This window comes from Oncorhynchus tshawytscha, linkage group LG33 (genome assembly GCF_018296145.1).
Source record: "Oncorhynchus tshawytscha isolate Ot180627B linkage group LG33, Otsh_v2.0, whole genome shotgun sequence".
NCBI lineage: Eukaryota > Metazoa > Chordata > Actinopteri > Salmoniformes > Salmonidae > Oncorhynchus > Oncorhynchus tshawytscha.
In genome coordinates, this window is record NC_056461.1 from 35,922,924 (window position 1) to 35,944,101 (window position 21,178).

General features: G+C 42.2%; 2 protein-coding genes and 1 pseudogene across 13 annotated transcripts in view; all 3 read left to right on the forward strand.

The window, feature by feature from the left end:
* The window catches only part of LOC112231334 (serine/threonine-protein kinase MARK2), a 26,399-nt gene extending 15,673 nt beyond the window's left edge, over positions 1-10,726 (forward strand). For 7 of the 12 annotated variants that reach the window (XM_042311658.1, XM_024398035.2, XM_042311651.1 and 4 more), the window contains exons 11-19: positions 879-991; positions 1,085-1,220; positions 1,355-1,497; positions 1,589-1,677; positions 4,332-4,466; positions 5,692-5,955; positions 6,664-6,690; positions 8,843-8,878; positions 9,263-10,726. In XM_042311658.1, coding sequence (XP_042167592.1) covers positions 879-991; positions 1,085-1,220; positions 1,355-1,497; positions 1,589-1,677; positions 4,332-4,466; positions 5,692-5,955; positions 6,664-6,690; positions 8,843-8,878; positions 9,263-9,698 — 1,379 coding nt within the window. In that variant the 3' untranslated portion in view covers positions 9,699-10,726. The remainder of the gene's footprint in view (positions 1-878; positions 992-1,084; positions 1,221-1,354; positions 1,498-1,588; positions 1,678-4,331; positions 4,467-5,691; positions 5,956-6,663; positions 6,691-8,842; positions 8,879-9,262) is intronic. The other 5 variants (XM_042311659.1, XM_042311660.1, XM_042311656.1 and 2 more) reach the window with 4 other exon arrangements.
* On the forward strand, positions 10,287-16,165 carry LOC112230667 (annotated as a pseudogene).
* A 1,651-nt stretch (positions 16,166-17,816) lies between these two features.
* LOC112231335 (uncharacterized oxidoreductase Mvan_2161) lies at positions 17,817-20,460 on the forward strand. Its single transcript, XM_024398038.2, has 3 exons — positions 17,817-18,131; positions 18,767-19,327; positions 19,504-20,460. Exons 2-3 carry the CDS (start codon positions 18,800-18,802, stop codon positions 19,843-19,845), a joined length of 870 nt encoding a protein of 289 aa, XP_024253806.1. The 5' UTR covers positions 17,817-18,131; positions 18,767-18,799; the 3' UTR covers positions 19,846-20,460.
* Positions 20,461-21,178: the final 718 nt, after the last annotated feature.

Consider the following 21,178-nt stretch of genomic DNA (forward strand, 5'->3'; position numbering starts at 1 on the left):
ATATTTTTTGGCTCTGTAGCCTCAAAGTTATTGTTGCAAGTTCCCTTTGACTCACCTTATGTCCTACAGGAGCCACCATACCTAGGCTTAACAGTTGTTGTTTTGCTAGCTTCACCAGGATGTTGTAGCTAATAAACCTGAGCCGTTTATAAACAATTAAGTCTCGTTCTTTCTACATAAACAGTTCTCTTGATATCGGAGTCCTTGAGTTTTCCAGCTGTAGTTTGCTTAGGCTAAATGCCTATGATTGAAATCAATTCATGTAGGCTGCAATTGTTTTCAAATATGTAGCCTATTTGACTGGCAAACCTTAACTTACATCCCAGTACATTTTAAACTACATCTTTAGACTACTTAGCATATGAAAGATCATAACAATTCCTCTAATTCCTTTTCTACAAACGACCCACTCATTTTACCAGCATTGCTCCACGTAGACATTAGAAAAAAATACTTGCTTTCTAATTTGACACTTGCGGCCCGTCAGTTTTCTCTCATTCACTCATGCATTCTATTTCCAGCGTGATCATGCACTTAAAAATGGAATTGAGCGTTAGTCTCTGTTACATAACGTGCCCGTTGCTGTGTTGGCATGTGCCTACATGTTTAGTCAAACTAAATGCTAGACTTTTTGTTGATGTCTGTCCTTGTTTGCTGCCTTCCGTTTTATTAAATGATATGCCTGTACAGTAGAACTGTTTTGTCCATATAACAATGCGCCTGTCTGTGTTTTAGAGAACTATTGACCTGTTGCTTTTTAGTATGTTAGACTTGTGTTAAGTAGTCTCTGATATGCCCCTGTCTACAATGCATGTGTGTGTAATGTACTTCTGTCCTTGATGTGGTTGTAAGGCTGACATTTTATCCATTCTGTCCAGATATCATGTTGCAGATGGGCTACTCTGCAGAGGAGATCCAGGACTCGCTCGTCAACCAAAAATACAATGAAGTCATGGCCACATATCTATTACTGGATTACAGGAACACAGAGGTACAAAGTGTATACACTCACATCTGTAGGAGCGAACTGTGTCGTACTCCTGCTATGGTAATATTGATGACCATCCCTCCTCTTCCCTCTCAGATGGACGAATGTATCAGTCTGTCAATGAAATCCCGCCCAGGAAGTGACCTCACAAACAGCAATGCCCAATCTCCTTCTCACAAGGTACAGCGCAGTACCTCATCCAATCTGAAGCCCCGGAGAGCAACAGATGCAGGTAGGAAGCTGTTTGGGTTGACGAGGGTACTGTAAATGTTGAACTGTTTTTGATATATCATCTTATTTGATTCTCATTCTTTGCGTCTCTGTCCCACCCTTTCTTTCTGTTGTCTGTCTCGTTCTTCTTCCCAGGTTCTTCTGCTTCCAAGCGTTCCCAGGGTGACAACAAGCAGACAGCAGAGGATTATGGGAGGAAAGGTTCTGGCACTGGCAGCTCCACTAAAGTCCCTCCCAGTCCTTTAGATCGTAAGAGGAGCACCCCAACCCCCTCCACCGTGAGTAGTCTTATTGTTCGGCATGCCTGCCACTCTAGGATTGATGGCATGTACACTACTGTACCTAACATCTCCTTAATGGGTCATACAGAACAGCATCCTGTCCACTGGTACGAGTCGCAGTCGGAACTCGCCGGTCCCTGAGAGGGCCACACTTGGGGTCCAGAATGGAAAGGACAGGTACACACAAGCACCCTTGCAGCCACAGGCATACACACATGCTCACATGGCTGTGGAGCTCTCTTTTTGGAGCTAGTCGCGTGTCTAGATGGCAGTGTTGGCAAGCAGTGGTCAGCCGACAATCAAACACAGCAGCTAGCAGCTTCCCACCATGAGATGGAGTGTACATATTCACACCAGAGCAGAGATTTGACATTTTTCTAGAATGTATTAGTGACATTTGCAAAATGTTATGAAGGACTTAGAATGTACTCATGGCCAGCTTACTCACTCACACAGTAATACACGGCATCTGTAATCAACTCAAACAATAATAATATCTTTGAACTCTAGCTCACACAATCATGGCAAGATCAGTTTGCTAACAATTATTTAATATTTTACCATTTTATTACCATATCCTTCACTGAAATGTTTAGAATACAGCAGAGTAGAAAGCCAGGTTTAGGTGCAGAATCAGGGACCTCAGACACTCTGACACTTAACAGTATTAAACACATTGACCCTGATAATCAGATCCCACTCCTTAATCTGGGATTTGTGACGCTGGCTGCTCTTGTATGCAGGTTACTTCCAGGCACAAAAAGGGAAAAATGCAGGGGGGGAAGTGTTTAAAGAACACGTTCTGTTGGGGATCGAGGAGGAGCAGCAGTGACTCAGACATGTTTGCTATAAAAAGATGATTGGAGGGCAAACAGACAGTGGTCAGCTGTAGCGCTACTGGTAGAACAAGTCACTAGCACACATTCTCCTGACACAACAGCCATTTGACAATTTTTTTGTTGTTTAATTTTTAAGCAGTTTTTCCTTTCCCCAAACTTGTGTTCTGTCCTGACAGTTTCTCCCTCAATTTCTAGCACTTCCTTTGCAGCAAGATTCTTTTGGGTGTGATGCTTCCCAGAAATAATGCAGTCTGTCATTAAACTCCCCTAATGAAAGCTCAGTGTTTCCCCTATATTCATTTAGAAGCTGCGGGCCGCTGCTTCTAAATCGTTGCCACCTCGCAAAAAAAGGGGGGTTGGTAAAACGTTTTCAGTCTAAACATAAAACCAGATACAAAGTACTGAACAAAAATATAAACGCAACATATAAAGCATTGGTTGTATGTTTCATGAGCTGAAATAAAATATGCCAGAAATGTTTCATATGCCCAAAAAGCTTATTTTTCTCATTCGGTGCACAAATTTTTACATCCCTGTTAGTGAGCATTGCTCCTTTGCCAAGATAATCCATCCACCTGACAGGTGTGGCATATCAAGAAGCTGGTTAAACAGCATCATCATTACACAGGTGCAGCTTGTGCTGGGGACAATAAGGCTACTGTAAAATGTGCAATTTTGTCAAACAACGTGTCTCATGTTTTGAGGGAGCATGCAATTGGCATGCTGACGGCAGGAATGTCCACCAGAGCTGCTGCCACAGAATTGAATGTTCTCTAACATAAGCCGCCTCAACGTCATTTTAGAGAATTTGGCAGTATGCCTAACCAGCCTCGTAACCGCAGACCACATGTATGGCATCGTGTGGGCGAGCGGTTTGTCAACGTTGTGAACAGATTTCCCCATGGTGGGTTATGGTATGAGCAGGCATAAGCTACGGACAATGAACACAATTAAATTTTATTGATGGCAATTTGAATGCACAGAGATACCGTTACGCAATCCCGAGGCCCAGTGTCGTGCCATTCATCCGCCGCCATCACGTTTCCGAATGATAATGCACTGCCCCATGTTGCAAGGATCTGTACACCATTCCTGGAAGCTGACAATGTCCCAGTTAGTCTGTATACTCAGCAGACATGTCACCCATTGCCCATGTTTGGGTTGCTCTGGATTAATGTGTACAGCATGTTCCAGGTCCCGCCAATAGCCAGCAACTTTGCACAGCCATTGAAGAGGAGTGGGACAACATTCCACAGGCCACAATCAACAGCCTGATCAACTCTATGTGAAGGAGATGTCGCGCTGCGTGAGGTGGTCACCAGATACGGACTGGTTTTCGGATCCCTGCCCCTACCTATTAATATATATTTTTTTTATAAGTATCTGTGACCAATGCATATCTGTATTCCCAGTCATGTGAAATCTATAGATTAGTGCCTAATGAATTTATTTCAATTGACTGATTTCCCTATATGAACTATAACTCAGTAAAATCTTTAAAACTGTGGCATGTTGAGTTTATTTTTGTTCAGTATAGAAAAGATAATGCGGCTATATATATTTTAAATAAGATCATGTTTGAGAAGTAACACCCACCAAAATATAAACTAGACAGTCGGGGAGAATTCCAGAAATGTCATGGCATGGGGGCCTCCATTGATTTTATGTTTGAGTCACTCAGATAGCATTAGAACGCAGCATAAGCCATTGCAAAATGTGTTGAACTACAGGAAACTAGCTTTAAAACTACATCTACAACCGTGGCTGAAAAACAAATCTTAGGGGAAACACTGAGGCTGTTATGTTTAGTCATCCAATACAAATCTGCATTATTTGAGATGCTGTGTTGTCTGTGATAATGTGCATCAGTGTGGTTTCATCCCCCCTCAGTGTCCCTGCTTCCTCCCCAGTTCTAACCTTGTTACCCCATGGCTCTCTTCCACCCCTCACGGGGTACGGTCGGCACTGGGTTTATTCATTTCTCTCCCTCAGCCTGACCACCCCAGGGTCCCGTGCCTCCACAGCCTCGGCAGCTGCCGTACTCTCCTCCTCCCACCCCCGTCATCACAAGTCCTTGTCCACCTCTGCTCACCCCAGCCCCCCAGACATCCATGCACACCGGCCCAGGCAAGTGGCACCAGGGAGTGGAACACAAGGACAGCCACTCTGCAGGAGGGAGAGTAGAGTGGATATGAAAGGTTTTTGGTTAGATGGTTCCTGGTTGCAGTTCTCAGCATTGTGTCCAACATCGGGAACAAATTGGTATTAAAAGATCAGCTGTAGGGATTAAAAGAGTAGCAATATTGCTGTTGAAAAGGCAACCCACTTTTCTCTCACTTTCCACCACCCCCTGAAACACAAGCACCCTGCCTCTTTGTGAAATATCTTTCTCCCCACCACCACCACTGTCCTTGTCCTATCACTAATCTTCCACTAGAAAGCCAGATCCTGCAAAACCCTCAGTTACACGTCACACACCATCACAATTTTATCTTGGCCCATCCAGTGCCGTTATGTTTTTGGCTGCAGTGAGCCTGAACCCTTTCAGCTCCTGGCTGGTGTGTGCATGTCATGTAATCCCCTTTAATACGTTCTGCAACTCCCTGTCCCCATTGCACATTGTTCAATTTTGTATATAAAAAAAAAAATGTTTCCTCATGAACTAGCTAATGCTGGGATGTCCTTCACATGTCAATTGGTTTACGTGTAATCCATTATCACTGAATAGTCACAGCTCATACTGTGGAAGCTATTTTCTCAATTGAAAGGGTGTTATAACCTCTGCCAATATGATCATGTGTGTGGTCCATGACATAAATCAACGGTATCACAGCTCCATGACCCTTCTCCATACTTCCCTCTTTGTTGTGATGCTGCAGCCATCGTCCTGTTGGCTGATCCTAATGTGACATGCTAATTGTGTGATTCATGCTGTGTGCCTATGATTTAACACTCAACAAGGCTTCACTGGCCTCACATTCTAAGTATGGTTTATACCTGCTGCCCGTGGTGGGTCACAAGGTTGTAAGATGTTATTTTACTGACTTCAGTCATGGTGAATTTTGCTGAGTGGATGGCACCACAGTTGGGGTGCATGTTGTAGACCAATAGAAATATGCCTTTTACACATTGCTTTTGCAAACTGCTTAATCAGGCTTCCTTACAACTGGCATTTGTATAGAAATGGTATGCATTTCATTCACTAAACTTTAGTTTACTCTGAAGCGCAGTAAGGTTTTTATCACAAGTTCTTTGTGGGAAATGGCTAAAGCAGTTGAAATTTTGATGTGTATAATCATAATGAAATATATAATTGTCTCTCCTCTTCCTACTCACAAAACTATCAAAACAGCACCGCCCCTCAGAGAGTACCGGTGGCGTCTCCTTCTGCCCACAACATCGGCAGTTCCACGGCGACAGACCGTTCCAACTTCCCCAGAAATGTGACCAGCCGAAGCACTTTCAGTGCCGGCCAGCAGAGGGCGGGACGGGACCAACATACCTCCACTTACAATGGTCCCCCATCATCCCCTTCCCTCTCCTACGGGAACAGCCAAGCACGAAGAGCCGGGGGCACTGGTATCTTCAGAAAGTTCACTTCTAAATTTGTGCGCAGGTGAGCGAATGGGGGAATGGGCATCAGATGTGTGATGGGGAAGATGACTATAGTGTTGAATCCAATGATATGCTGATCACATCCTGGTGTTGAACGGCTTAGTGAATTACAGTTAGGTGTTCATGTTTGTGCAGCGTGACCTTTGGACTGTTTTATTAGCATTTGTGTGTCCCTGCGACGTTTTTTTTTGTGCACGCAATGCGCTTGACTACAAGTACTCCCCTCTTTCAGGTTAAATTGGTTTGAAGCAGGTCATATTTCTGTGGCTATGGTCAGTTAGCACATAGTTGAAGCAGGTAGGGAAGTTACTGTGTGAGTGTACCTTGAAATACAATTCGGAATATGCGACTATAGTTTAATTGTTTAATGATAAATTGTACAACACCAGGAATTAAAACTAAGTAAATATAATTGGCATGCATGTTTCCCATCCAGTGCTAATGTTAATCCTAATCTGAGTCCATTGTTCATGTAACTGCTCTGCCCCGAACATCCTGAATACTATGGTAATGTCAGGCTACAATAACAGCCATTTTGTGACCACCTGTTTTGCCCAAGCAGCTCACCTCCTGAGGGACACCGGGGGAGTATTCATGTATTTGAGTTGACTGACATGCACATGACATGTATAACAGATTGGCTGTGGTTTGTTTTGCGCACGTTTGTGTACATACCGTTTTTTTTTCTTCCCCCTCCCCTCCGCTGTAGAAATCTCACATTCAGATTCCCCAGAAGGTAGGCAAAAATAACCACACACTTGATTCTGTCAACTATTACCTTGTGTTCTGTCCTATCTATCCTCTGTAAGGCTATCATTTTATTTGTCATGACCCTTTTCATGAATTTTTTTATACTTATTTTTTAACCATTTGCCATTTATACTAACGTGCCCTGCTCTCGCCATCGCCTGATTCACCCTTGTCTGCTGCTCGGCTCTCTTCATCCCTCAGTGAATGATACTCCTCCCTTATTTCTTGCATCCCTGTTTCCTTTTTGACTCCGTTAGTGTTATCAAATGTCATCCTGTGGGTCCTTGGCCAAGTCAATAGAAAACACTTTGTGCTGCCCAGCCTGTGGCCGTGCTGCCCAGCCTGTGGCCGTGCTGCCCAGCCTGTGGCCGTGCTGCCCAGCCTGTGGCCGTGCTGCCCAGCCTGTGGCCGTGCTGCCCAGCCTGTGGCCGTGCTGCCCAGCCTGTGGCCGTGCTGCCCAGCCTGTGGCCGTGCTGCCCAGCCTGTGGCCGTGCTGCCCAGCCTGTGGCCGTGCTGCCCAGCCTGTGGCCGTGCTGCCCAGCCTGTGGCCGTGCTGCCCAGCCTGTGGCCGTGCTGCCCAGCTAACATTCCACTCCTTGTACTCCATATCATATGCCAAAGCATGGAGTCATAGCAGGGTTTTTTTCTGGATGAAAAAGGGGCTTAGGGGGTGACGGGGCGTGGCAGGAGGCGCGGTCTGACTATCGGCGCGGCCAAATTTTTAATGCCCCCCCCCCCCATCTTGGCGTTGTAGAGCTATTTTATTTTATAAGAACATATTCTACATCTTCTCCCTTGGAGCTGAGAAAAAGTAGCCGTTTTAAAGCTATTTTCCTGCAATTCTATGCATTTTGCCATGGCTAATGCTGTTATTTTGCACAAACATAATAATCTATATTACTAATTTCAATGTTTTGGGAATTTTCAATTCTTCCCAACTGTCTAGCTTTTATTTTGGGGATCGTTAGTTCTCAAAGATTATATTATAAAAAAAATATTTAGGTCCATTCATCTTTTCAAAAATGTTTTCTGATTTTAGTTTACGTTTACACTTGGTTTTTCCATCCCGAAGATACATTTTGGTAACCTGAAAAAAAAAATGCTTAGGTGGCCAGCCCTAGCATTTCATTTTGATAATTTACTTATGAAGCTTGCATTTGGAATTTTTTGTTAAAATATATTATTACATAATCAAAATGTGTTGTATCCTTAATAGACAAGTTATTGCCTCACGACTTGGACTTGACTCAACCCATTCTACCTGGGACTCGACTTGGACCTTGAGACTTGCTTGTGACTAATAATAGTGACTTGGTCTCAGTCCTGAACTCTTTGCAGGATAGACTTTTTAAATTTAAAAAAATATATATTTTCAATGGTATTGAAAAACCATCCTGTGGCTATTTCTAAACAGCAATGTTCTGCAATTTCTTTTTCATATTTTTTTAACCATGGCTTATCCGCTAATACTTTGTCTTTTTAGATTTAGTTTTTCTATTTTGAGTGAGTTGACTGCAGAGTCATTAGAGACGTGTATTTCTTGGCTCTAATATGATATTCTCAGCGACCAAGATGTCCATTCAATCAGAAAATAAGTGAAGATTGAAAGTTTTGACGTTTACAAAAATGTGCATCAAGGGGTGCATGTATTTTTAAGTCTTATTGTTGTGGGTGCAGACTTAAGGATGTTGGGCACCTTGAGAAACTGAGAACAGGTCTGCAGAATGTCTGCAGAATGCCTGCATATGCATCTGACAGATGCTGTTTCGTTTTTGACGCCTTGCTGTGGGAGTTTGAGAAGAAGGTTATTATATGGTGGTGATGGGATGTATTAACATAACAAAGATGTGATCTCTGACCTTTCATTCCAGTTGTATGCTAAACAAGTCCACTTTGCGGTGGGGGGGTGACCAAAAACACATTTGAATTTGTAGAGGTACCTAGTTATTCTCTCATAGCCCCCCCCAACATGAAGTAAATCTATGGATATGTGCAGCATGTTTCTAAGAAAAATACTATAGAATCTGGAAGTGGAAGGTGCAGGGGTTGCCATGGGAGTTGGTAGTGTTTGTTCTAACCTGGTAATAGCCTAATTGGAATTTTGGGAGACTAAACTTGTGCCAATTTTTTTTGCGGAGCCCGTATGAGGGAGAGGGTCGAGATGAGGCCAGCAGGTGAGGAATACAATAGTGAACATTTGATCAATCTGTTGATTCAGTGATTTTTTTTTTTGTAATTTTAAATATTTTTTTATATATATTTTTTCAATCAAATAATCATTACATTCATTGATTAACGTGGTGTAAAGAATAGCATGATTGTGATCATATAGCTCATTCAATTTTGACAATGCAAGCATAGATATTTTAATAACAGGAGACATGTATTCTGCAGCTTAGTGAAGCTTTTCATGTTCATGCTGTATCTTTGGCTCCCCCTGTGATTGAATGCATTGTTAACCAGCCCATAAGATTCCTGTTTTGTCTGTCTCCCCATTCTGTTTCGCTCCTTCCTTTTTATTATATTACTGTCCTTTCCTACTTTCTTTGCAAACTCAGACCCATGCTGACCACCGCTGAGAAGCTGGAGAAGGTCACTCTGGGCTCTGTAGGAGACGAGAACAAGGACTTCCTGTCCTCCACCTCTACGGTACCCAGCACCCCGACTTCAAGCCTGACCTCCAAGGACCACAAGCCCCGCTCGCTGCGCTTCACCTGGAGCATGAAGACCACCTCCTCCATGGAGCCCAATGAGATGATGAAGGAGATCCGGAAGGTTTTGGACTCGAACAGCTGCGAGTATGAGCTGCGGGAGCGCTACATGCTGCTGTGCGTGTCTGGGAATCCCGCCTGTGACGACTTTGTCCAGTGGGAGATGGAGGTTTGCAAGCTGCCCCGCCTCTCCCTCAACGGGGTTCGCTTTAAGCGCATTTCTGGCACATCCATCGCCTTCAAGAACATCGCTTCCAAGGTTGCCAATGAGCTCAAACTTTGAGCTTGTGGATGAGTAGTGATGATGATGAAAACAAGGAGTCGGCTGGTGGAAGGAGACAGACTGGAGCACGCAGGCAGAGAGGCTAAACTTTGACACAGAACTGAGTTGAGAGGGCGACAAAGGAGCATGGAGAGACTTTTGGGGGGGGTGCAAAGAGTTTAGGGGAGGTTGCGTGTATAGACCTTTTTAAGGGGATTGTTAATTTTCTTGAGGGGGTGTTCTTTTCGTTTGGGTTTTCTATCCTCTCCCTCTGACTTTTCTGTTGTCTTCTAAGACAGTTTTGTTTCTACCTTAAACCTCACAATCCTCTTTTTCCAAAAGGAATTCATTGATGGAAAATATGAAAGGAAATTAGTTATAAAGCAATGAACTGATTGTGGGTTTAATTATATATATTTTTGTTGCCCAAAATAGCCCTGGACTCAGCCAGCTGTAACCCTCAGGCCCTTCTCTCTCCATTATCCTGCACCAAGGACAAACGGTCTAAACACCATGTTACTGCATCTTGCCCCTACTTTCAGATGTCCGTTTTGAACAGATGAAGAGACCTGCAGTTTGACACTCTGAATGTACAACATGATTAGACGGATGTATCTTAGGTACAACGCATATTCACTACAATGTAAATTGGATTTCACATCATGTTCTGATTCTGATCAGCTAATGAAGGCTGCACAAGGTTTCTGCTTCAGTGTGGTGGTTCAGAAAGCCATTTTTACATCACAGCACAATGTCTTACTTGATGGTAAAGTGGAAGTGCAGACTGGATTTACCTCTTTGCTCTGATTACGAGCCTTCACCAACCGTTACCCCAAGCCCCTTCAATTAGTTTTTGTTTTTCTACAGCAGGAGTAATTTATCTGATGAACTAATTAAGGGCCAATTGATAATTATTGGTGGATTGTAATGTAATTAAGAGTTGCTGGTTGGTTTCAATGTGCTGCACTGGAATGTCTGAATTCCCTTGCCTTTCTCTGGAGAAAATAATTATTAATATTGTTATTAAGAATAAACAAAGTTGGATGATTTATTTGCTTGTGCTCTTCAGTTGTTTAATCTGTTTTATATACAGTTGAAGTCAGAAGTTTATATTAAAACTCATTTTTCAACCACTCCATTTCTTGTGCACAAACTATAGTTTTGGCAAGTCGGTTAGGACATCTACTTTGTGCATGACACAAGTAATTTTTCCAACAATGGTTAACAGACAGATTATTTCACTTATAAATTCACTGTATCACAATTCCAGTGGGTCATATGTTTACATACACTAAGTTCTGCCTTTTAAACAGCTTGGAAAATTCCAGAAAATTATGTTATGGCTTTAGAAGCTTCTGATAGGCTAATTGACATCATTTGAGTCAATTGGAGGGGTTCCTGTGGATGTATTTCAAGGCCTACCTTCAACCTCAGTGCCTCTTTGCTTGACATCATGGGGAAATCTGCAAAGACCTCTGGAAAAAAAAATGGTAGACCACAAGTCTGGTTCATCCTTGGGATCAATTTCCAAATGCCTGAAGGTACCACGTTCATCTGTTCAAACAATAGTACGCAAGTATAAACACCATGGGACCACAGCCTGTCATACCGCTCAGGAAGTAGATGCGTTCTGTCTCCTAGAGACTAACGTACTTTGGTGAGAAAAGTGTAAATCAATCTCAGAACAACAGCGAAGGACCTTGTGAAGATGCTGGAGGAAACGGGTACAAATGTATCTAGATCCACAGTAAAATGAGTCCTATATCAACATGACCTGAAAGGCCACTCAGCAAGGAAGAAGCCACTGCTCCAAAACCACCATAAAAAAGCCAGGCTACAGTTTGCAACTGCACATGGGGACAAAGATCATATTTTTTTGAGAAATGTGTTCTGGCCTGATGAAACAAAAATATAACTGTTTGGCCATAATGACCATTATGTTTGGAGAAAAAAGGGGGAGGCTTGCAAGCCGAAGAACACCATCCCAACAGTGAAGCACGGGGGTGGCAGCATCATGTTGTGGGGGTGCTTTGCTGCAGGAGGGACTGGTGCACTTCACAAAATGGATGGAATTATGAGGAAGGACAATTTTGTGGATATATTGAAGCAACATCTCAACACATCAGTCAGGAAGTTAAAGCTTGGTTGCAAATGGGTCTTCCAAATGGACAATGACCCCAAGCATACTTTCATAGTTGTGGCAAACTGGCTTAAGGACAACAAAGTCACGGTATTGGAGTGGCCATCACAAAGCCCTTACTTCAATTCTATAGAAAATGTGTGGGCAGAACTGAAAAAGCGTGTGCAAGCAAGGAGGCCTACAGACCTGACTCAGTTACACCAGCTTTGCCAGGAGGAATGGGACAAAATTCACCCAAATTATTCTGGGAACCTTGTGGAAGGCTACCTGAAACATTGATTTAAAGGCAATGCTACCAAATACTAATTGAGTGTATGTAAACTTCTGACCCACTGGGAATGTGATGAAAGAAAAGCAAGCTGAAATAAATGATTCTCTCTACTATTTTTTCACATTTTTAAAATAAAGTGGTCATCCTAACTGATCGAAGACAGGGAATTGTTACTAGGATTAAATGTCATGATTTGTGAAAAACTGAGTTTAAATGTATTTGGTTAAGGTGTACGTAAACTTCCGACTTCAACTGTAAGTCATGGATGGGAAGGAACTCCAGCCTGCTTAATTTGCCCACATATTGCTGATGAATGAAGAAAATGCACTGAACAATTGCACGTTTTTATGAGTGAGACTAATTATTTTCACTTTATTGCAGATCTTTTGCTACAGTTTTGAGATCCTATTTTTGACATTTCCATCTGCAAAGTTCAGAACGTTTCACTTCACGAAATAACACCCCAGGACTGGTGAAAGCTAGCCTAATGATGGGGCTTCTTCATATTGCTTTTTCATACCTGTAAAATATTTTTACAGTGCTGTTGAAAAATAAGAGGAAGAACTTTACATTGGGAAACTTATAGAGTCACTACATGTGGCTTTCACTCCTCCACTACTGTTTTTCTGCACTGATCTGAAAGTGCATGCTCCAAGGAAATAGAAGAAAATCACATCACATAAGCCTGCTGATCATTTATACAGTCGTGGCCAAAAGTTTTGAGAATGACACAAATATTAATTTTCACAAAGTCTGCTGCCTCAGTTTGTATGATGGCAATTTGCATATACTCCAGAATGTTATGAAGAGTGATCAGATGAATTGCAATTAATTGCAAAGTCCCTCTTTGCCATGCAAATGAACTGAATCCCAAAAAAACATTTCCACTGCATTTCAGCCCTGCCACAAAAGGACCAGTTGACATGTCAGTGATTCTCTCGTTAACACAGGTGTGAGTGTTGACGAGGACAAGGCTTGAGATCACTCTGTCATGCTGATTGAGTTCGAATAACAGACTGGAAGCTTCAAAAGGAGGATAGTGCTTGGAATCGTTGTTCTTCCTCTGTCAACCATGATTGCCTGCAAGGAAACACGTGCCGTCATCATTGCTTTGCACAAAAAGGGCTTCACAGGTAAGGATATTGCTGCCAGTAAGATTACACCTAAATCAACCATTTATCGGATCATCAAGAACTTCAAGGAGAGCGGTTCAGTTGTTGTGAAGAAGGCTTCAGAGTGCCCAAGAAAGTCCAGCAAACTCCAGGACTGTCTCCTAAAGTTGATTTAACTGCGGGATCGGGGCACCACCAGTACAGAGATTGCTCAGGAATGGCAGCAGGCAGGTGTGAGTGCATCTGCATGCACAGTGAGGCAAAGACTTTTGGAGGATGCCCGGTGTCAAGAAGGGCAGCAAAAAAGCGATTTCTCTCCAGGAAAAACATCAGGGACAGACTGATATTCTGCAAAAGGTACAGGGATTGGACTGCTGAGGACAGGGGGAAAGTCATTTTCTCTGATGAATCCTGTTTCCGATTGTTTGGGGCATCTGGAAAACAGCTTATCCGGAGAAGACCAGGTGAGCGCTACCGTCAGTCCTGTGTCATGCCAACAGTAAAGCATCCTGAGACCATTCATGTGTTGGGTTGCCTCTCAGCCAAGGGAGTGGGCTCACTCACAATTTTGCCTAAGAACACAGCCATGAATAAAGTATGGTACCAACACATCCTCCGAGAGCAACTTCTCCCAACCATCCAGGAACAGTTTGGTGACGAACAATGCCTTTTCCAGCATGATGGGGCACCTTGCCATAAGGCAAAAGTGATAACTAAGTGGCTCGGGGAACAAAACATTGATATTTTGTGTCCAGGGCCAGGAAACTCCCCAGACCTTAATCCCATTGAGAACTTGTGGTCAATCCTCAAAAGGCGGGTGGACAAACAAAAAGCCACAAATTCTGACAAACTCCAAGCATTGATTATGCAAGAATGGGCTGCCATCAGTTAGGATGTGGCCCAGAAGTTAATTGACAGCATGCCAGAGGGGATTGCAGAGGTCTTGAAAAAGAAGGGTCAACACTGCAAATATTGACTCTGCATCAACTTCATGTAATTGTCAATAAAAAGCCTTTGACACTTATGAAATACTTGTAATTATACTTCAGTATTCCATATCTGGCCGTGATTGAAAGTCCCATAGGGTGTCGCACAATTGGCCCAGCGTCGTCCGGGTCTGGCGGGGGTAGGCCGTCATTGTAAATAAGAATTTGTTGTTAACTGACTTGCCTAGTTAAATAAAATACGCAGCCGTACACAACAAACGTTGCCCTTCCTAGTTATCCAGCTAGCTTTAGTGCCCGCTGCCGCTAGCTTGCTGCCTGGCTATCGTAATTTGTTGTCAGTGGAAAGTAGGGCTGTGGTGAAGCCATCAAAGTACATACCTACGTAACCCAACCTACACGGTGATATTTAAGTTCATTTGTACAGAAATAGACGAAAGCAACTTGTCTTACAACCTCAAAAAGGCAGCCAGCTAGCAGCTGACCATTTTAGTCACAACTAGCGAGATTAGCTGCCAGCAGCAGGCTAGCTAGCAGCTATCTCGCTAGTAGCTATCTCGCTAGTTGTGACTAGTAGCTAGCTAACCCCCACATACACTAACAACATGATCTAACTAGGCTACATCTACTAAGGTATTTCTATTTGGTCAGAAAGGCACACTTTTATTTTGTGGAATGTAACTAGCTCGCTAGATATTTCAATTGACTGACAATCAGTCACTAACGTTAGCTACTAGCAAATATACTAGCCAGTTAACGTTAAATAGCCTGGCTGTAACAAGCTAGTTAACCCCCAAACGCCCACACTGTGCCTGACAACCCCAGAATTCCTATTTACTCTAACGATTCCAATGAGATGTTAATGTCTTAATTTATTTTTTGTTTTAGACCGGTTGAGTGCTGAACAAGTGTCCTCCATGAATCCTGTAAACTTGAAACACCCCTTATGTGCAACAGCTAAGTCAATACTGTCTTTTTAGCTACCATACTAAAAGGGTGAATATATTTGCTGGAAATGTGAACTCCCCAACCACAGAGCCAGAATTGCGTACCCTATTTGAGAAGTATAGTCCGGTATTGGACTGTGACAATCTGAAAAACTATGGCTTTGTGCACATGAATGAGGAGGCAGCCCAGAAGGCAGTGGTAGAACTCCATGAGCTCAATGGGGTTTGCCACAACAAAGGTCCGCAATGCCACAAAGATCTATGTAGGGAATGTCCCTGAGGGGACCACAGCTGACAAGACCGCTCTTCCAGCCGTTTGGTAAGGTGGTAGAGTGTGACATTGTGAAGCCTTTGTGCACATGCAGAAAGAAAATGAGGCCGATGGGGCCATTTCTCAGTTATACCACTCTAAACTGGAGGGCCAAAAGATCTTCGTGTCCATCTCCCGCAACAATCAATCCAGAAATGGCAGAGGGGATGACTACCCTTCCCCACCTCATCACTATCCACTTCACCCACACCACGCTCCTCACTACCTCCCCGCTCGAGCGCCACACAGTGACTACTACCCATCTCGTGGTCGCCTTCCACCCCCTCCTAGGGCCTATTACGATCATGACCTATATGAGAGGAGTGTCTGCCATGACCCATACTCTTCCTCTTACTTTGAGCAGGATCCTTATGAGCGACGGCTTCCCCCACTCCCTCAGCGGCCACTTTCTCCCCCACTTACTTCCTGTTATTACCAGGAGCGCAGCCCCCTGGCTAACCGCCACACCCTGTTGCTCTCACCTTCCTCTGCCAGCTATGTGCGAAGTGGTTCTCGGTGAGATTTTGTTGGTGGCAGCTCTGTGCCCCCTCCTTCCTCTATGTTCTGGGCTCAGGCTTTGATAATGATGATTACTTTGAGGAGAATTACTCCAATGGTTTTGGTAGAGGTTACTAAGGGCTATTTTTTTAAAGGGAAGATTTACTATATGAGTGCACAGAGGTTTTTGAAGCTGGTTGTAATCGTATATTATATAGGAAAACGGGAAATAGGGACAATACTGTACATTCAGAATTCTTACTTAGTCAAACATCACACTTAATTGATTTTGACTAGTTTTTGTTTATTTATGATGGAAGAAACGCCAGCCTTCACAGCAGTCTATGAATAATTGTATTGAGTGTTTGATTGTTAACAGATTTGTAGACTTGAGGTGGAAGGCTAGTGTCTCAATGTCTGTTAATATTATATTTTGGACTTTTGGAGTTTAGGATTTTCTGGTGTAGTATAGGAATTATGTTTTGTGTAGTAGACCCCAATTCAAAGATTGGAGGTGTTGTGTGCAACCTGACTGAACGACAAACCAAACACACCGCAACAGCTGACCGAGCTCATCTCCTCTGAAGGCCTTGCCACGTTCAACGCAGCATCATAGGATAAAGCATCGCCTTCGAAACAAAACCCGATACGACCGTTTCATCAACTAAATAAAAAGATAACCACCGAAAAACCGTTGCACCGTCATAGTCACACAGCTTGTATTACTATTTCACATGATGCATATATGAACTAATCACTCGCTTTCTGTTGCGTTGCAAGTCCTTTTTGTTTTTGTATAACGTGACGTGGATGTAATCCAAAATAAAATAGACATCTACGCCTATAGACTTTCCTGATTGTACGCTTCTCTGGAATTTTGCTAATGTTAAAATGCTGTTAATTTGAATGGGAACAAACCGGGAGCTATTTTGAATTAGTTATTTCGAATTCATCATTACGGTTGTTGAAACGTTGGACAAATTTGACTTGTTTTGATAAGAAATACATGAAGAAATGTCTTGGTCAGCCGCTTTTGTCATTTAGCAGCTTAAATAAAATGTCGACCTCTCACTCTGATCCCATCGATTTTTCATTTAATACATTTTTTGTTGATTATCTTTACGAACTCTAATACTCTAATCTAATACATTCCATGGTACCACAATGTTGCACATTTTCAGTAATTTCACCTGATGCTTGGAAGGAAATCTCTTTCGAGGATTTCATGCCATGGCAAAATCTGAAGTCTGAAATGTCCCATTTCTCTGTCCTTGCCCATCTGGTCTTCAATTACTTGATAAGTGAGGAAAAAGGACAATGGACAGTAATTAGGATTTGGTCCATGTTAACCCTTTTCAAGCACATGAAGATTAATAAAATGGTTTTATACTGTCCTCTTTTTTCACCCCTACATATTTCAACATCTATTCAGCCTCTTCCAATCTACAGCATGTCACTGGGAACTGTTCCTGATGGCATATTTAAGGGTTTGTGAGTATTTAAAGAAAATGATTAGCCATTTAGCATTATTGAAGTTAATTTTAACAGCTGCCATTTTAAAGCAAAAGTTGACTTATTGCATTGTCACCTGCAATAACATGACAACGTCTATTGACTTCCAATGTTGGGTATGACTTGTCTTTATTCAAATCAAACTCTATTTGTCACATGCACCGAATACAAGTGTAGACCTTACCGTGAAATGCTTACTTACAAGCCCTTAAACAGTGCAGTTCAAGAAGAGTTAAGACAATATTTACCAAATAGACTAAAGTAAAAAATTATAAGAAAAAAGTAACACTAACAATAACGAGGCTATGTACAGTGTGTAGAGGTTAGTTTAGGTAATTTCAATGTAAATATTCCGGTGGCGATTGTATAAATTGTTCAGCAGTCTTATGGCTTGGGGGTAGAAGCTGTAGAGGAGCCTTTTGGTCCTAGACTTGGCGTTCCATTACCTCTTGCCATGCGGTAGCAGAGAAATCATCTGCTCTATAGTGAAAGTGTCATTCATATGGCCTGTGTGTTATTTTTATAGAGGTAGTTGACGAAGAGGAAGGAAGCCACTTTAGACGATCTATTAAAATGCGTCCACAGTTCATCTGGTGATGTGCGCGAAGAAAGTAGGGAACCCATAAAATACTTTCGGACATAACCAACTTCGCTCAGATCCTACTACGTGTGTTCGTGTACCGTACCATCTAAACATAACAACACGTGGTCATCGTTCAAGTAAGTTGTCTGTCTCTAAAGAAAGTAAACGTATGAGAAGCAAAACATGACACTATGTCAGAAATATGATAGTATTTTGCAGTCACTGAAATGGTTTGAATTTGGTCTAATAGCTAGCAATTTCCTGTCAAATTCAGTTCCATCATGGCGCGAATATTGTGGTACCCCAGCCAGTTAAATGAATTGAGCCCTCTTCTGCTCAACAAAATACATTTAAAAGCTTGGCAATGTAGACTTGTCTTGAAGTACTATTCCACTAGTTTCAAGTTGTAGTTATTAGTCGTATGTACGGGATACACATAGTATAACGTTACATACTGTCTAACGAAATGCTTGCAGGTTTCTTCTCGACAATGCAATGAGAAATAATAACAAAGATAAGTATACGACAAAGTAAAATGCTCAGTACAATATAATATTTTTAGCATCAGTATCACACAGGAAGGCACAATTTATTGTCCGATATTTACACGTACATGTGAGGAAGTGTTTTAAATTGTGCAGTATTTAGCGAGCAATCATACGGGTCTGGTAGTAACAGTTGTGATGTGTGTGTGTGTGTGTGTGTGTAGCATGATTGTATAGGTCTGTGTGTGGCTAATGGTTAAACCACAATGTCCATTTTTTTTTTACAGCCCAGTACTCCCCAGCCCTTCTATCTGGCGTTGATGTCTTCCCCCCTGCCCTCCTTTAGACTGAATACTGGGGCTCAGATGCCCCTCCTGGGCCTAGGAACATACAGGCTGCAAGGTGAGCAAATGCACCTGAGTGTTGACGCTGCACTCGGGGAAGGGTATCGTGCCTTTGACACTGCTGCGGTGTACGGCAATGAAGCAGACTTGGGCCATGCCCTGTTGGACCTGATGCCCAAACACAACCTGACCAGAGCAGACATCTTTCTCATCAGTAAGCTGTCCCCAGCGGACATGGGCTCGAAGGCCAGAGAGGGCTGTGTTCGTAGCCTGGAGAGGCTGGGGCTAGGGGGATACATTGACTTGTACCTTATCCACTGGCCTGGAACTGAGGGTCTGGAACCAGAAGATGAGAGGAATGCACAGCATCGAGCCCACAGCTGGACTGTCATGGAGGAGCTCTATGCCAATGGGATGCTCAGAGCAATTGGGGTCTCAAACTACTCTCCAAGGCACCTGATAGAGCTGCTGGAGACCTGCAGGGTGCGCCCTGCCGTGCTGCAGGTACATTAATGTCCTCATGATTTGTTGAAGTGGTTTTATATTTCAAATTTGACACATACCGAGTAGACCATAGTTTAAATCTATTCGAATTTAGCTTAGCCAAGGGCACAGCTGCTGTTTGTATCTGGCCTGGGATTTTAACTCTCATTTATTATATATTTTTTACCATTCTGCAGGTGGAGTTCCATCCTAGACTGACACAGAAGAAGCTGAGGGTCATTTGCAGGGACTCGGGAGTCTGCTTCCAGGCATATTCATCTCTGGGGAAAGGTGTCCTGTTGTTGGAACCAGAAGTTGTTGCTATGGCAGAGGGGCATGGCAGAACTCCCTCCCAGGTGCTCTTGAGGTGGGCCATTCAGCAGGGTGTGGCTGTGTTACCCAGGTCCGCACGGCCCAAGAGGGTGAGAGAAAATGGGCAGGTGTTTGACTTTGACCTGGATGAAGGGGGAATGGAGAGACTGTCTGACATGGACAGTGGAACAAGATTCTGCAAAAGAGATCCCACTAGTGTGGTCTAGAGGAGAGAGCCCCACAACAATATACTTGATCAGTCATAGAACAATGTGTTAAATGTAATTCTGAACTACAAACAAACCTATAATGAAATGTAATGTTTAATTGACCATATTTATGTTTAAGTCATAGTTCCTTGATTCTTGAACAAATGTTAGGCCAATCGGTTAGTTTAAATAAAGACCTATCCTTAATGCATGTTAATATTAATTTCTTCAACAAACATGCATAAAACAATAGTCACATTTTAATAAGCAATGTTCAAACATTTAATCTGTTACGTAACATAACAAATATTTACAAATAGTTATACAGTTGTTTTTTTATGAAAAAGATAAATATAAAAATGTTAAGCCACACACAAATTTTCAAGTAGAATATCAGTGTTAACTGATGGCAGTGGACGACTCCTACTATTGTTTATACATCAGATTGCCATATACACACATATTTCTTCAACTGAATGCTTAACAGTATTCCGAATATTTGCATATAAGGCAGTTGAGAAGGCTGCATATGGCCTGGATTGTAAATATTTACATATCGGTATACACACTATACAATTGAAAAAATATACGGAATCAATTAAAGACTATTGCAAATTAAAGAAGATAATGAAATGTAAAGCATCTAAGTTTAAGAACAATACCAAAATAAACTTAGTGTATCAGTTAAGTATGTATGAAGATAACTGAACATCTACTTTTACGTTTTTGGCAATACCCTGACTTGAAATAGGTGCCTGTCCATCTAAGTCTACGTAAATCTACTCATTCTATCGCACACTGGAGTTACATGCGCCTATGTCAAGTCAGACAAAGGCATTTAATAGGCTAGCATAGGTGGGGGGGTCTGTATAATAAAACGTTTTGTACACCATACCCGTCTTGTAATTATTGTCGTCACAGACCAGTTGTTCTTTCACAGGTTTCATATTTTAAGAATCATTAAAGTATATTTACATTTTGTTTATTTCAAACCATTAGTTATTAGCCTACGCTTTGAAATTCATACTTACAAATGTAGAAACATTTCATAGAACAATTTGACATTTCTCTGCAAATATGTTTATAAATATGTAATTGGCACAAGAGATTGTCGCTTTTTAATTGACTGCATTTCTTCGAAAATGCATTTATTATGCACTGAATAACTTTTTGGTAATATTGCAACATATTTTCAATATGCAATGCATTTTTGCATAATGTTTGATTTGATTGTACAAAAAGGTCACATTTGAATTGGTGATATTCTCCAAAGACATACTGTAATTTAAGCAAAAGTATGCCTATGAGATGTGTATATTTCAGGTGTGGTCCAGTCATTATGGAAATGTGT